This window comes from Quercus suber, unplaced genomic scaffold, assembly GCF_002906115.3.
Source record: "Quercus suber isolate HL8 unplaced genomic scaffold, Cork oak 2.0 scaffold_35, whole genome shotgun sequence".
Taxonomy (NCBI): Eukaryota; Viridiplantae; Streptophyta; class Magnoliopsida; order Fagales; family Fagaceae; genus Quercus; species Quercus suber.
Genome location: NW_027069500.1, coordinates 1,445,592 through 1,457,371, shown reverse-complemented (window position 1 = coordinate 1,457,371; position 11,780 = coordinate 1,445,592). Strand labels below are relative to the sequence as shown.

Sequence of the window (11,780 nt, the reverse complement as noted above, 5' to 3'; positions counted from 1 at the left end):
AAAAAAAAAAAATAGAGCATCAATGTTCGGAAAAGCAACGTTAACAATCACACTTTGCTTTGCTAGAAATTAGAGCATTATGATATGTGGTTTCAACCTCATCTTGTCACAAATATGAAGTAACCATTCATTTAAACCCAATTTACACAGTTCATTTGAAGCTCATTATCCTATCTGAGACATTAGTTATACATTCATAAAGGATTCCATGTCTGTTTATGTGCAAATTATAAGAGCTCAAACCTCAGTAGGCCGTAACCTAAACTGTAATGAAGAAGGTACTTTAATCAGTTAAATTACAGGGTTTTTATAGAATTGATGGTTCATGACTACAATTCCCATAGAAGCATGCAACACCGGAATTAGTATTTGACCCCAAAAAAAAAATAATAAATGAAAGAAATAAACAATAAGAAATAAGGAGGAACGCATATCATAATTAATCTATCATTTTAAGACTGGCACCTGCTGAAAAAGTGCAACAGACCAATAACCCCAGAATCCTTCAAGAATCAGGGAAAAATTCCAGTCAAATAAGCAGAAATACATATGGTGAGAAAGCGATACAAGCTAAAACAGTTAAAAGATCCAACTTAAAACACAGGTTCAAATTCTAAATACCGAGATATTTTAAGTGTATGTAAGCACTGTAGTTGGAAAAACAAGTGCATCACATGTAACTCATGAAAATAATTGCCATAATTTAAAACAAATGACCACAAGCACTATAGCTCATCAAGTGAGAAATGGTAGGTATCAAGTTCAAACAAGTTGTGCCTTACGTTTCAGGTAGGGAATAGGATTTGGAATCAAGTGGTAATGTTCTAATGCTCAGAAATGTACCCAACAAAGCTTCAATACAAAGGTTCTATATAGAAGAATTAGAAGGACAAAGGAGTATACAATTTTCATCAGGAGTAACTTCATCTTCACCCTATATACATGTCCATGGCAGTGGACTTGAATTGTAAACATTGTACAAGTAGCCACTAGAAGATAATTAATAATAGTTTTCTCAGATATTGTGACAATAGCAGGCATCCAACAATCAAAGACAAGAAAACTTTCAAGCTACAATAGCAGACATCTAACAAGCAAGTACAAGTATGATAAGCTCAAACCAGTCAGTTACGCCATTCTAAATTACAGATGAAATGGGAAAAATTAAGTCTGAATTCCTTCTTTTTCTAGATTTCCCAATTCTTGGATATCTGATCTGAGTTGTCCTAATCAACAAATTTATGTAGTGGTCTATCATAAACATAAAGCTGACCTTGAATCAATTTTAAGTTTTTATCTTTTCTTTATAATATTCTTCTTGTTGATGTCACTCACTCATAGTTGTTTCTTTTCTTATATTAATATTAACAATAAAAAGTGGAATTGAAATTAGAAAATACCAACCAAAGATGCTCCCAGCAAGTTCTCTATATGTAATGTGCTTCTTTCCATTCCATTTCCATAATGCTGCAATCAGAAGGCTAGAATACCAAGTTGCCAATGTTACACTCACTAAACTAGTCACACCTGGACAGAGGGAGTTGCAACTTGTAACAACATATCCACAATAAAAGTTGTTGTTGTTGTGTTTTTTAGGTAAAAGCTAAAATAGATTTCATAAAAAGATAAAAATCATTAAAAAAAAAGGAGTAAAAGATAAAATAGAGAGTAACCAAATAATTAAAATTAGACAAGAAAACTAAAATTAGTAGTATAATTTAAAGCACTAAAACAGACAACTTAAAATATATATATATATTCATACATATTAACCCGAATTAAGTTAGATGTATGGAGTATGATGATTATCATTGTAAGGCCTAGGAATTAATAGGATAGATAGTAAAATTATCATTATCATCAACAATAACAATATTATAGTATAATGTGAAATTGCAACTTATCTTGTACATCGAAGTAACATTATGAGCATCTTTTAATTGTTTGGCTGAGCCATGTTTCCATATCCTAATGGATGATATTATGGGGTTTAAGAGCAGTAACTTTTACATATGACTAATTTTAAGTCTTGCAATTCAAACTCACTAATCTTCATTTGGAAAGAAAAATTCCAAAGTATATGAGACATATTTCATGTTACAGCTTCCAGACATTGCTTCTCTGGTTCACCAAAAACTCTTTGCACAAACTTTTCAACAACTGAAACAAACTCTTCCACTTTTTCTTCATGGGGCAAATGCCCACAATGCTTAATTACTTCAAGGTGGGATCCAGGTATAGCTTGTGCAAGTCTCTGAGCATTCCAAGAGGGGACAATTCGGTCGCTATCACCCGTGACAATCAGAACTGCGTTTCATGATAACAATGCCAATATTAATATTACATTCTTCCTATTCAACTTAATAATAGGACATGCCATGGAATAACAAGTAACAACAAGTGAAAACCATGATGTTCAAAAATTTTAAATTACCAATCCAATTAGTAATTTAACATTGTATTAGAACAGGAAGTCATGAGTTCCATACCTGTCTTCACTTTATCTTCCATTTAAAATCCCACGTGTTGGGTCTCACTTATTAAAAGGTAGTTTGAGCCCACATGTGAGAGGGAGTGTTAGATTTATGTGTTTAAATGATTAAATTTACCATTTCCCAACTTAAGCTTTTGAGAGAATTGGTAATTTAACACCAAATTTTATTGGATACATGACTTAGACATATGTATTGGATCAATGATTTAGCCAGCACCCTAGAGAGAGAGAGAGAGAGAGAGAGAGAGAGAGAGAGAGAGAGAACTAATGAGCACAAAAAAGGAAAAAAAAAAGTGTTGTGCAAAAATCATAATTGGGCTAATTAAAGAGTCCTCTGGTTCATAGACAATTTCTTCTATGCAATCAACACCTGTTCCAACTTCACTTGTAACTATGTTAGTGATCCAAATTTTGTCTTAATCTAGACTACCCATCTTATTTAGTATGGCCAATTCCTTTCCTGACTTTCATCTCACAGGCTAAATTTCAACACCCTTGTCTATCCAATAGAGTAGTTTCAGTTAAGGATATATGACATTAGTCCCACCATGGACAGCATCAAGTGGATAACCAATAAAGTTAGCAGCATTACCAGGACATGAGATTTCGTGGAGTCTTTTTTCCAGTGGTGGCTTTGACTCAGTCTCTGTGTCTGTAAGCATTGCTGCTGTATATTCAACCAGTGCCCTGTCCCAACCCTTTGTTCTTAAGGGCTGCATTTGATATTAACATCCAGGTGAGCAATAACCATTCCATTTTTTTTTTTTTTGGGGGGGGGGGAGGAGAGAGAGAGAGAGAGGGAGATATTAACATAATTACCTTAGTATAACCATATAGGATATGTTCAGTGACCTGACTTGAGTTATACCATGCATTCCTTATTGCAGCTATACCAAATTTATCAATTACCATCCTTACCTGAGAATAATGAGGGCATTTCAACATCAAATAGGCATCAGGGGTAGCTCCCAAATGTTTCATTACCAGTTAAATTCCAAAAATAAAGTATCTGACATAGGCAAAAACAGACAATAGTCAACAACCCCCTCTTCCACCCCCACACGCGGGGTAGGAATGTCAACTGGGCAGGTATGGGGTGGGTTTTCTATTCCCCACCCCACCTCACTTTGGGTAGGTTTAGTAATTTATTAAAATTTGATTTAGAATATATCATAGATTAAACTAAAACTAATCAAACACAAAGATTATGTTTTTTTTGATAAGTTCAAACACAAAGATTATGTTGTAACTTGTAACATTACAAAACCTTCTAAAAGCATAAAAATACAATAATTCAAGTATAAAAAAACAATTCAAACATAACAATACAATAATTTAAATCTTAAACATAAAAATATAAATTCAATAATACAACAACAAAATATATCATAAATTTAAGTTTAAAGATTAAAGAACATATAAATGTCTTATTATATATTTTTTTTTTTAAAGAACTATTAAAATATTATAATAAAAAAAATTTAAATTTTTCTAAATTTATAAATATAAACAGGCAGGTTCGGGAGAAGGAGTTAACACCCATCAACACCCCATTTGCTAGCAGGGTGGGTTTATTTAGCCATCCCTAACTTCAGTTTCAGTGCCCACCCCACACCCCCTCCCAAAAAGAAAAAAAGAAAAGAAAATATCTGATTAATCAGATTGGATCTTACATACTGCACAAGATTACTATTATGGGCACAATGAATCCTGAAACTGGTGAAAATAAATTGGGGTGGAGAGACAATAATGAGTTTGAGTTAAAATTTTATTTTATCATGCAGTATTTAAAGATTAGGCAGGGTGACTTGTGATGTCTAAAGATGTCAAGCCAGAACTTGGAACATTTTAGAGAGAAAGTCGTTTGATATTTTGGTTTGGCTGACATAAAGAACAAATTGAATCAACATGGAGAGAAAAAAAAAATTTAACCAAGTACAGTGTTAAATCATCTGCAAAGAAATCCATTACCAGCATCACAGCAAAGGCTGAGCGCAAAATAGCTGACAATAGTTTTTTATACAGAGAATTCAGCATAACTGCCATCCCCTTCACCATTTGCATAATTGCCTGTGCAACATGCTTAGCAAACTTCAACAAAATCTTGGAAAGCTTCAGAAATGGATTCCTGAGACTGCTTGAATCAGAGCTGTCTTTTTCCATCCGGTTCTCTCTTCCCAACTGGTTTGCTTCAGCAGCCTTATGCACAATAAGTGGGGCCAAAATTGCTGGGGCAACAAGGATCAGAGCAGCAACACGTTCTGGTGCTTCAAAGTAAGAATTAACTGCAGTAAGGGAACCGGCTGAATGCCTGCCATGTCATTCTTTCAAAAGGTTCAGAGAAATGCAATGTAATTACTGATCTGCTAGACAATAAGGATAGCCTAAGAACTATACATATAAGAAGTGCAGATGCAGCTTGCACCTAAAATCCAAAAGCCCAAATTGGAGGCTAGGCTACCATCCATATGGCAAAAAGTTAGAAGTTAAATTATGGATGTGTTTATTGGTCTATCTTTGAGCAAAAAGTGGGATATACGTATACCGTAACCATATACCAACCTATCCAATTCAAAAACCAGCTAGACTATGTGCCGGAATTTGCATCCTATCCTAACGTAGGCTGCTCCAACCAAAATTGATGCAATTAACCCAAAAAAAAAAAAGATGAGACATGTACATACCCCACCAAAATTGCCTTCTCAGCCGCTAAGAAATCAATGAAGTACAAGGTTGCTAGCACTGAAAATGCCATGGAGTATGGATTCAGAGGTCTTCTATTCTCAGTAGCAGGAGGAGATGAATGAGAGGAGAAATTTAGCCTCGATGTCAACCCAAAGGCTGGTCTATCAAAAGCAAGAACTTTGGAACCGGTAAGCTCTGCCAAAGGCTTCATAACTCGATTCCATGAGAACACAGAGGCTCCGAAGCCATGAAGTAAAATCATAGGAAGTTGAGAAAGTGTGTGATTCTTCTGTAAAGAGTTAGGAGCTTGGAATTCATATATCTTGTGGTGTATCTGCACACCTTGAAATTCACAAAAACAACTGTCCGGATCAGCAAGAAGTGATGGATCCAATAATTCATCTTGATCAATGCCAGCTATTCTCTTCTTTCTATTTGTATTTGTATCCAACAATGGCTCTGGATATTTGACGGTACACAGAAAGTAGTCTTAGAATTAGCCTATAAACTGCAACATATTAATCGTTCATTTGAAAAATTATTGGGAATAGAATCGAGAAAAGCGAAGAAGGGATAATCAATTTTAAAACTGGATTCAGCGTAGTAAATGAAATATAAATAATAAATAATAAAAAAAGATACCAGAGTATTGGGCACCGGAGGAAGTGAGAGGAGAAGAAGAAGAAGAAGAAGAAGCAGCACGAGGCTGAGATTTGAGCAGTCGAGACCCCTGAATCTTCAAATTCAACTTCTTCTTCTTCTTCTGCGAACAAAAGTTAATATGGGGAAAATGAGGAGACAACACCAAATTCACTTTGCCCTCAAACCGGGACACCCCCACCCCCACTCCCACGCTCTTCATTTCTTTTCACTTCTCTCTGCTATTTCATACACTACACTTCACACTTCACACTTCCCCAATCCTATCTTAACAAGTCCATATATTTCAAATTTCGGAATATTTACATAAAAACTAAAAACAACCTTCTGTATTAAGCTAATTGAATAAGATTACATTACAAGAGCTATGTTCTTTATATACTAAATAAATGATAGAATTAGAAACTATTTGCCGGTCTACAGTTTGCAGAGGATCTAGTATTGGGTGACTCCCTTCTTTTGTGCGCGTGTGTGGGTATATATATGTGTGTGTATATATATATATATATATAATTAAAATCTAATTTTGCGTTATTTGTTCTAAATTATTTATTTTCAAATAAAGTTTTATTTTTTATCTAGCTTGTAACCCTATGTATATACATGAATACACTTAAAGATATACAATAAGATTTATAATATAATTCCTATATATATAATTTAAATACTATGATAGTTATTTTATATTTTGTTAACTTTTTAAAAAAATTTGTATAGATATTATTAGGTATAAAATGTAAATTGTCCATTTTTTTAAAATTATTGTGAAGCATTTTTTTTTTTTTTTTATGATTCATTAATCTAGACTCTTTGGTTTTTATACTTAATAACTCACTTAGATGAATATTTATAATGTAGTCTCATATTTTTTTAAGATAAATGTGGTCTCACATTTGATTATAAAATTAAGAAATAAAACTTTTAAGAATAAGTAATTTAGGACACATGGCGCAAAATTGGAATTCTAATTTAAAATTTTAATTTGAGTTTTTTTTAGCTTCACCTATTCTATATATCTATATATATAATAATAGGTGAAGCAGAGAGAAAATCTAATTAGATTTCAATTGGATTCTCAATTTTACGTCACTTGTCCTAACCAAAACTCAAAAAAAAATCTAATTAGATTATAAATTTGACTCAAATTTTGTGTTATGTATCTTATTTAAATTTTCTATTTTTTGTGCCCAAATAAATGATGCATTAACATTTAACACAAAGTCAAGAAAACAAATAATAAGTACTTATTAACCTAAGCAAGAACATCTTACCTGCACACTTTTATGGAGATTATAAATTGGATTCCAATTTTGTGTCATGTATCTTATCTAAATTTTCTAATTTTTATGCCCAAATAAATGATGCATTAACATTTAATACGGAAGCCAAGAAAACCACAATGATAATACTCATTGGCCTAAGCAAGAACATCTCACCTACACACTTTTATGGGTGATCTCAATAAAGTCTGGAGCTCTTCTAATTCCATAACCAGAACCAAGGAGTCCAACAAGAAAGACTATAAAAGTAAAACATCATCTCCTCCTAATTCCATATCGTCATCACATGTCTCCTCCTCTCTCAACATCTACCAACTAGATCCACACACTACCTCTCCTCCTCCTTACGGATTTCTCAGAGTAAAGCCGGGTCCAAACACAATGTTTAATCCCACTCTTCCTTACTTCACACTCTCTCATACATTAGTGTTTCATTCGTGCCTCCAAGAAGATTCCAAGCTCAATGATAAGTTTTATTTTTTTAATGTCCTCTATATATTTTAAATAATAAAATGAATATTCTCTTTTTTTCTTCACTGTAGCATCACTTAAATAATAAAATACAATATTCTCTTTTTTATTCATTGTTTTATCTAATGCTATCCTATGTATGATAAACCAAAAAAAAAAAAAACCAATAGCATTACTTAAATAATAAAATGCAATATATATTTTTCATTGTTTGATTTAATTCTATCATCCATGTGATAACAAAAAAAATTGGCCAATAACATCATTACAATTAACCAGTCCCGTGCAGTAGCACGGGTTACATACTAGTATTATATAATATATATGTTTTAGAGTCAAATGTGAGACCATATCATAAATATCCATTTAAGTGAGTTATAGTGTACAAAAACAAAATAGACATTTTAGATGAATATTTATGATGTGGTCCCACATTTGATTCTAAAATTAAAAAAAATAAAACTCTTTAAAAGAATTAATTTAGGACACATGGTGCAAAATTGGAACTCTAATTTGAAATTTTAATTTGAGTTTCTCTCAACTTCACCTTATATTATTATTATTATTATTATTATTATAGATTTTAGAGTCAAATGTGAGGCCACATCATAAATATTCATCCAAGTAAGTTATGGTGTACAAAAAAACCAAAGAGTTTAAAATTAAAAAATAGCCAATTTATATTTTCTACCTAATAAATTATTTACACAACTTTTTAAAGCTAAAATATATATATAAAATGACTATTAATAATGTAGGGACTCAACTTGGATTGGACCCAGAGTATGAATGGATTTTTCAGCCCAACAAGCCCAAACAATAAATTTGTAGAGAGTGGATCGAAAATTTAAGCGCTGGCCGGCGTTCACGAAGCATGAACTCTTTTCTTTATTAAAAAAAAAAATACTTAGAACCATTTACAACTGGGGATGCTCCTCGGCCATGGGCCGAGGAGGCCCCTCCTCCTTTCCCCCCTCCTCTTACTTTACTCGCTCCTCTTTATATAGTCTTCATTGTCCTATCTCGTTCTTCCATCTGTTGATCATCCATCGCCTTCTTCTGACCGTCCGTCCCATCAGAGGCCCTATCAACACTCAAGTGGTTCACCCTGATCAACGTCGCCCTGCTAAGGGTGCATCCCCATTAATGCGGCCAGAGGGTTAGGTGAATGCATTAAGTGTGGAGGTGACAGCTTGCTCTGGGCTTGTCCCTTCCCAAAATTATCCTTAGTATGCCGAGGACGAAGAGGTCCTCGGCGTGGATCCAAAAAAGAGTCTCTCCCTAATTTAGCCTCGGATGGTCATCCTTCCTCGGCGTGGGCCTTGGGCCTACTACACGATGGGCTGAGGCTATCAGGCCCACGGGCCCCACAATAGCCCCTCAAAATCCTGCTGCACGTTCCCTCGGACGGGGAGGAGGGTTTTATATCTACGGGCCCTCTAGACGAATTGCCCCACTTCGGTCCGCGCTAATGCTGGCGATTTTCGACTGCCCGATGTACGTTTTGGCGTTTCAAGACTCAGTGTGTCGCCCACATTAAATTTTGGCGGCTCCACGTTTCCACTTTCAACGGTGTGATGGTAATTGTCGGTGGGGATCTCCTGCTTTTATGGGCAGACGTTACATTTGGGGAACCTAAGGGGGAGTATAAGTACTTGTTTGAACCGCCTGGTTTCCTCATTTTCGCGCTTACGACCATTGATGCGTATAATTTGAATCTGGTTCAACTTACACACTGCCCGAAGAGGATCGTCATATTTCTGTAAGTCTTCTTCTCCCGGTAACACCAATTTTCTTTGATTCTACTCCTTCTTTTCTTCTTCTGGAACCTTTAGTCGTCCTTGAGGGATGGGTAAGTTTAAGAAGTTGGTTGAGTCCGACGAGATGATGAACAAATTCATTGTTGACTATGGATACCCAATAATGTGAGTTTGAGGTACTGTGAAGAAGGGGAGTGGTACATTAAGAGGAGAGAGGGTGAAGTCGTGATCCCGATAGTCGCACTTTGTAGAGGGAGGGATGAGAATCCCTATGAGGCAGTGACTATCGGTTACCTTAGGCATTTCCGTCTGGCTCCTACCCAGTGCGCCGTGAATGTATTTAGGATATTAGGGTGTGTAGATACCTTGAATGAGAAAATGGGGCTGAGACTGACTCACCACGATGTAAACTGGTGCTACAACCTTCATCACCTGAGGGGTAAGACGTACTATATGAAGACGAGGGACGACAGGGTCCGACTTATCCAGTGTCTTCCTGATTCTAATAAGGGTTGACTCAAGATTTCCTCATAGTGTCGGGGAGTGGCACAACGGTTTCACTGCCCAACAGTAGAGGGGGAGCCAGGTAGGGTATCCGAAGTAGGAGACGATCTAGGTTTCAGTATTTTTATTTATTATTATATTTTTTATTTAGCTGCATATCCGCTTTGATTGATTAACCACAGGAGTTTCGCTTTTCTTTTCGCAGATCCGCACGCCTTCGCACGTCATTTCCACCTGGTCAACAAAGCGGATTTGGAAACCGTTCTTAGGACGGAACTTTCCTGAACGAAACTGATAACCAGGTTAGAGCTGCTCACAAAATCCTCGGATGCGACCCAGCCCAGAAATCATTCCCAGTCCCGAAGCACGTAATTAGAGCTCGTGACCCTCGGCTTAGGCAGATTACCGTGGTGGAGGACGGTTTTGCATTTTCCGAGGATCTCACATACCTGAAGGCATTCCGCTAGCAGGTCCCTCCTCATCCCACCAAGTAACGAGACCGAGGAAGGACAATCTAAGAAGGCAGGGGAGGTGGTTGAACTGAGCTCTTCTGAGGACGAATATAGTGTGTTCAACCTAGCTGATCAGTCCGAGGATCCTTTGGTGATCTAGGAGACCCTCATCTGTCCGAAGCCGATCTCCGTCCCTAAGAGTTGGTACTCAGGCTGAGATGGGTTAAAAAGACAGCCCCAAACCAATCTTCTTGACCTGCTTGAAGGCGGCTCCAAGAAGGGTGCACCGGAAGAGTCGCAGCCAAGCCCTCAACACCTCCGCCCAAATTTTAACTGTGCAAACCAGGTCATCCTCTGTCCCTACAGTATCAGACCCTCAGACCGAGTCTTATGACCCAAAAAGGAAGAGAACTTCCAAGGGTAAGAAGCCAATGGATGGAGCAAATCCCATTCCCCGCCCGAGGAGGGTGGATTCCGCAGGCCTCCGAAGCAACTGAAGCTCGGTGGTCAACGAAAAGGTAGGAAGATCGTCCAGCAGTCTGAGGCCCAAGCCTGGCTGCCCGCTGCCATGCTCCATGATCAACCCCTGATGGATGACGCATCGATACGGGAATCTCAAGGAGTTGAGGGGGCTCTCGTAGCCGATGCCCTGGAGAAGTCTCTTCTCCTTCCCACTGACATGGCCGAGCTAAGAAATATGAGTGGGCAGAGGTTGTCCTTAACCTTAAGAAATATCTAGGCATGGTGGGTCCCTTGGTACCTATTTACTTTATTTGAACTTTGTTACTTAGTACTTCCCTTCTCTTTACGGAGTTACTTGTTTTTATTGGCAGGCTATCCAGGCTCTTTCAGGTTGGACGAGGAGGTCGATGGCCAGAGCAGCGCCTTAGCGCAAGAGCGTGACAAGTTCTTGAAAGCTGCCAATACCCTCAAGAGATCTGAGGCGACCTAAAAAAGGCGACCGAGAATCTGGAGGAGATGACAAAGGCCAGGGACACTGCTGCCTCCGACTTAGCCGCCGGCTAGGAAGCAAGCTGAGGATCAGACCAATCGCTTGCAAGACGTTGAGGGCCACCTACAAGCTGCCAAAGAGGACATTGCCTACCTGAAGAAAAAGTTGGCCGAGGCAATCCATGAGAAAGGTATTGCCGAGTATGCCAGGGACGAGGCTGTGAGAGCCAAAGATGAGGCGGTATTTGCAAGAATAGACGCTGAGCGCTCTGTAGAACAGGCGGAGGAGGAGGCTTTCGCAGAGGGTGGCTAAGACTGAAGCCACCCTTCGGGCTCAAGTTCCTGCAGTGTGCAGGCTTTTTGTTCTGAGACCTGGCATGAAGCCCTCAACCAAGCAGGGTTGATGCCTCATCTGACCTTAGGAGGGAGGATAGGTATATTACCCATTGCAATTCGCGAGACTGCCCCTGCTGCTCCCGAGGAGGGGTCCGCATTACCAGCGAGTGAGAGCCACAATAAGACC

The 11,780-nt window shown here is 37.6% G+C and overlaps 1 protein-coding gene across 1 annotated transcript; it reads right to left on the bottom strand.

Moving 5' to 3' along the window:
- Positions 1–1,838: 1,838 nt before the first annotated feature.
- Positions 1,839–6,269, bottom strand: LOC112005077 (uncharacterized). Its single transcript, XM_024037326.2, has 6 exons — positions 5,822–6,269; positions 5,179–5,638; positions 4,466–4,805; positions 3,314–3,412; positions 3,087–3,207; positions 1,839–2,307 (listed from the first exon to the last, which is right to left on the bottom strand). The coding sequence occupies exons 1-6, from the start codon at positions 6,039–6,041 to the stop codon at positions 2,093–2,095; spliced, it is 1,455 nt and encodes a 484-aa protein (XP_023893094.1). The 5' UTR covers positions 6,042–6,269; the 3' UTR covers positions 1,839–2,092.
- Positions 6,270–11,780: the final 5,511 nt, after the last annotated feature.

Excerpts from the sequence above, each read along its gene's own strand:
- LOC112005077 (XM_024037326.2), bottom strand. The coding sequence starts at position 6,041 with ATGAAGAGCGTGGGAGTGGGGGTGGGGGTGTCCCGGTTTGAGGGCAAA. Across the intron at positions 3,413-4,465 it reads CAGCCTTTGCTGTGATGCTG|GTAAGGATGGTAATTGATAA; the intron begins GTAATGGATTTC and ends CATTATTCTCAG. Across the intron at positions 3,208-3,313 it reads TCCTATATGGTTATACTAAG|CCCTTAAGAACAAAGGGTTG; the intron begins GTAATTATGTTA and ends TATCAAATGCAG.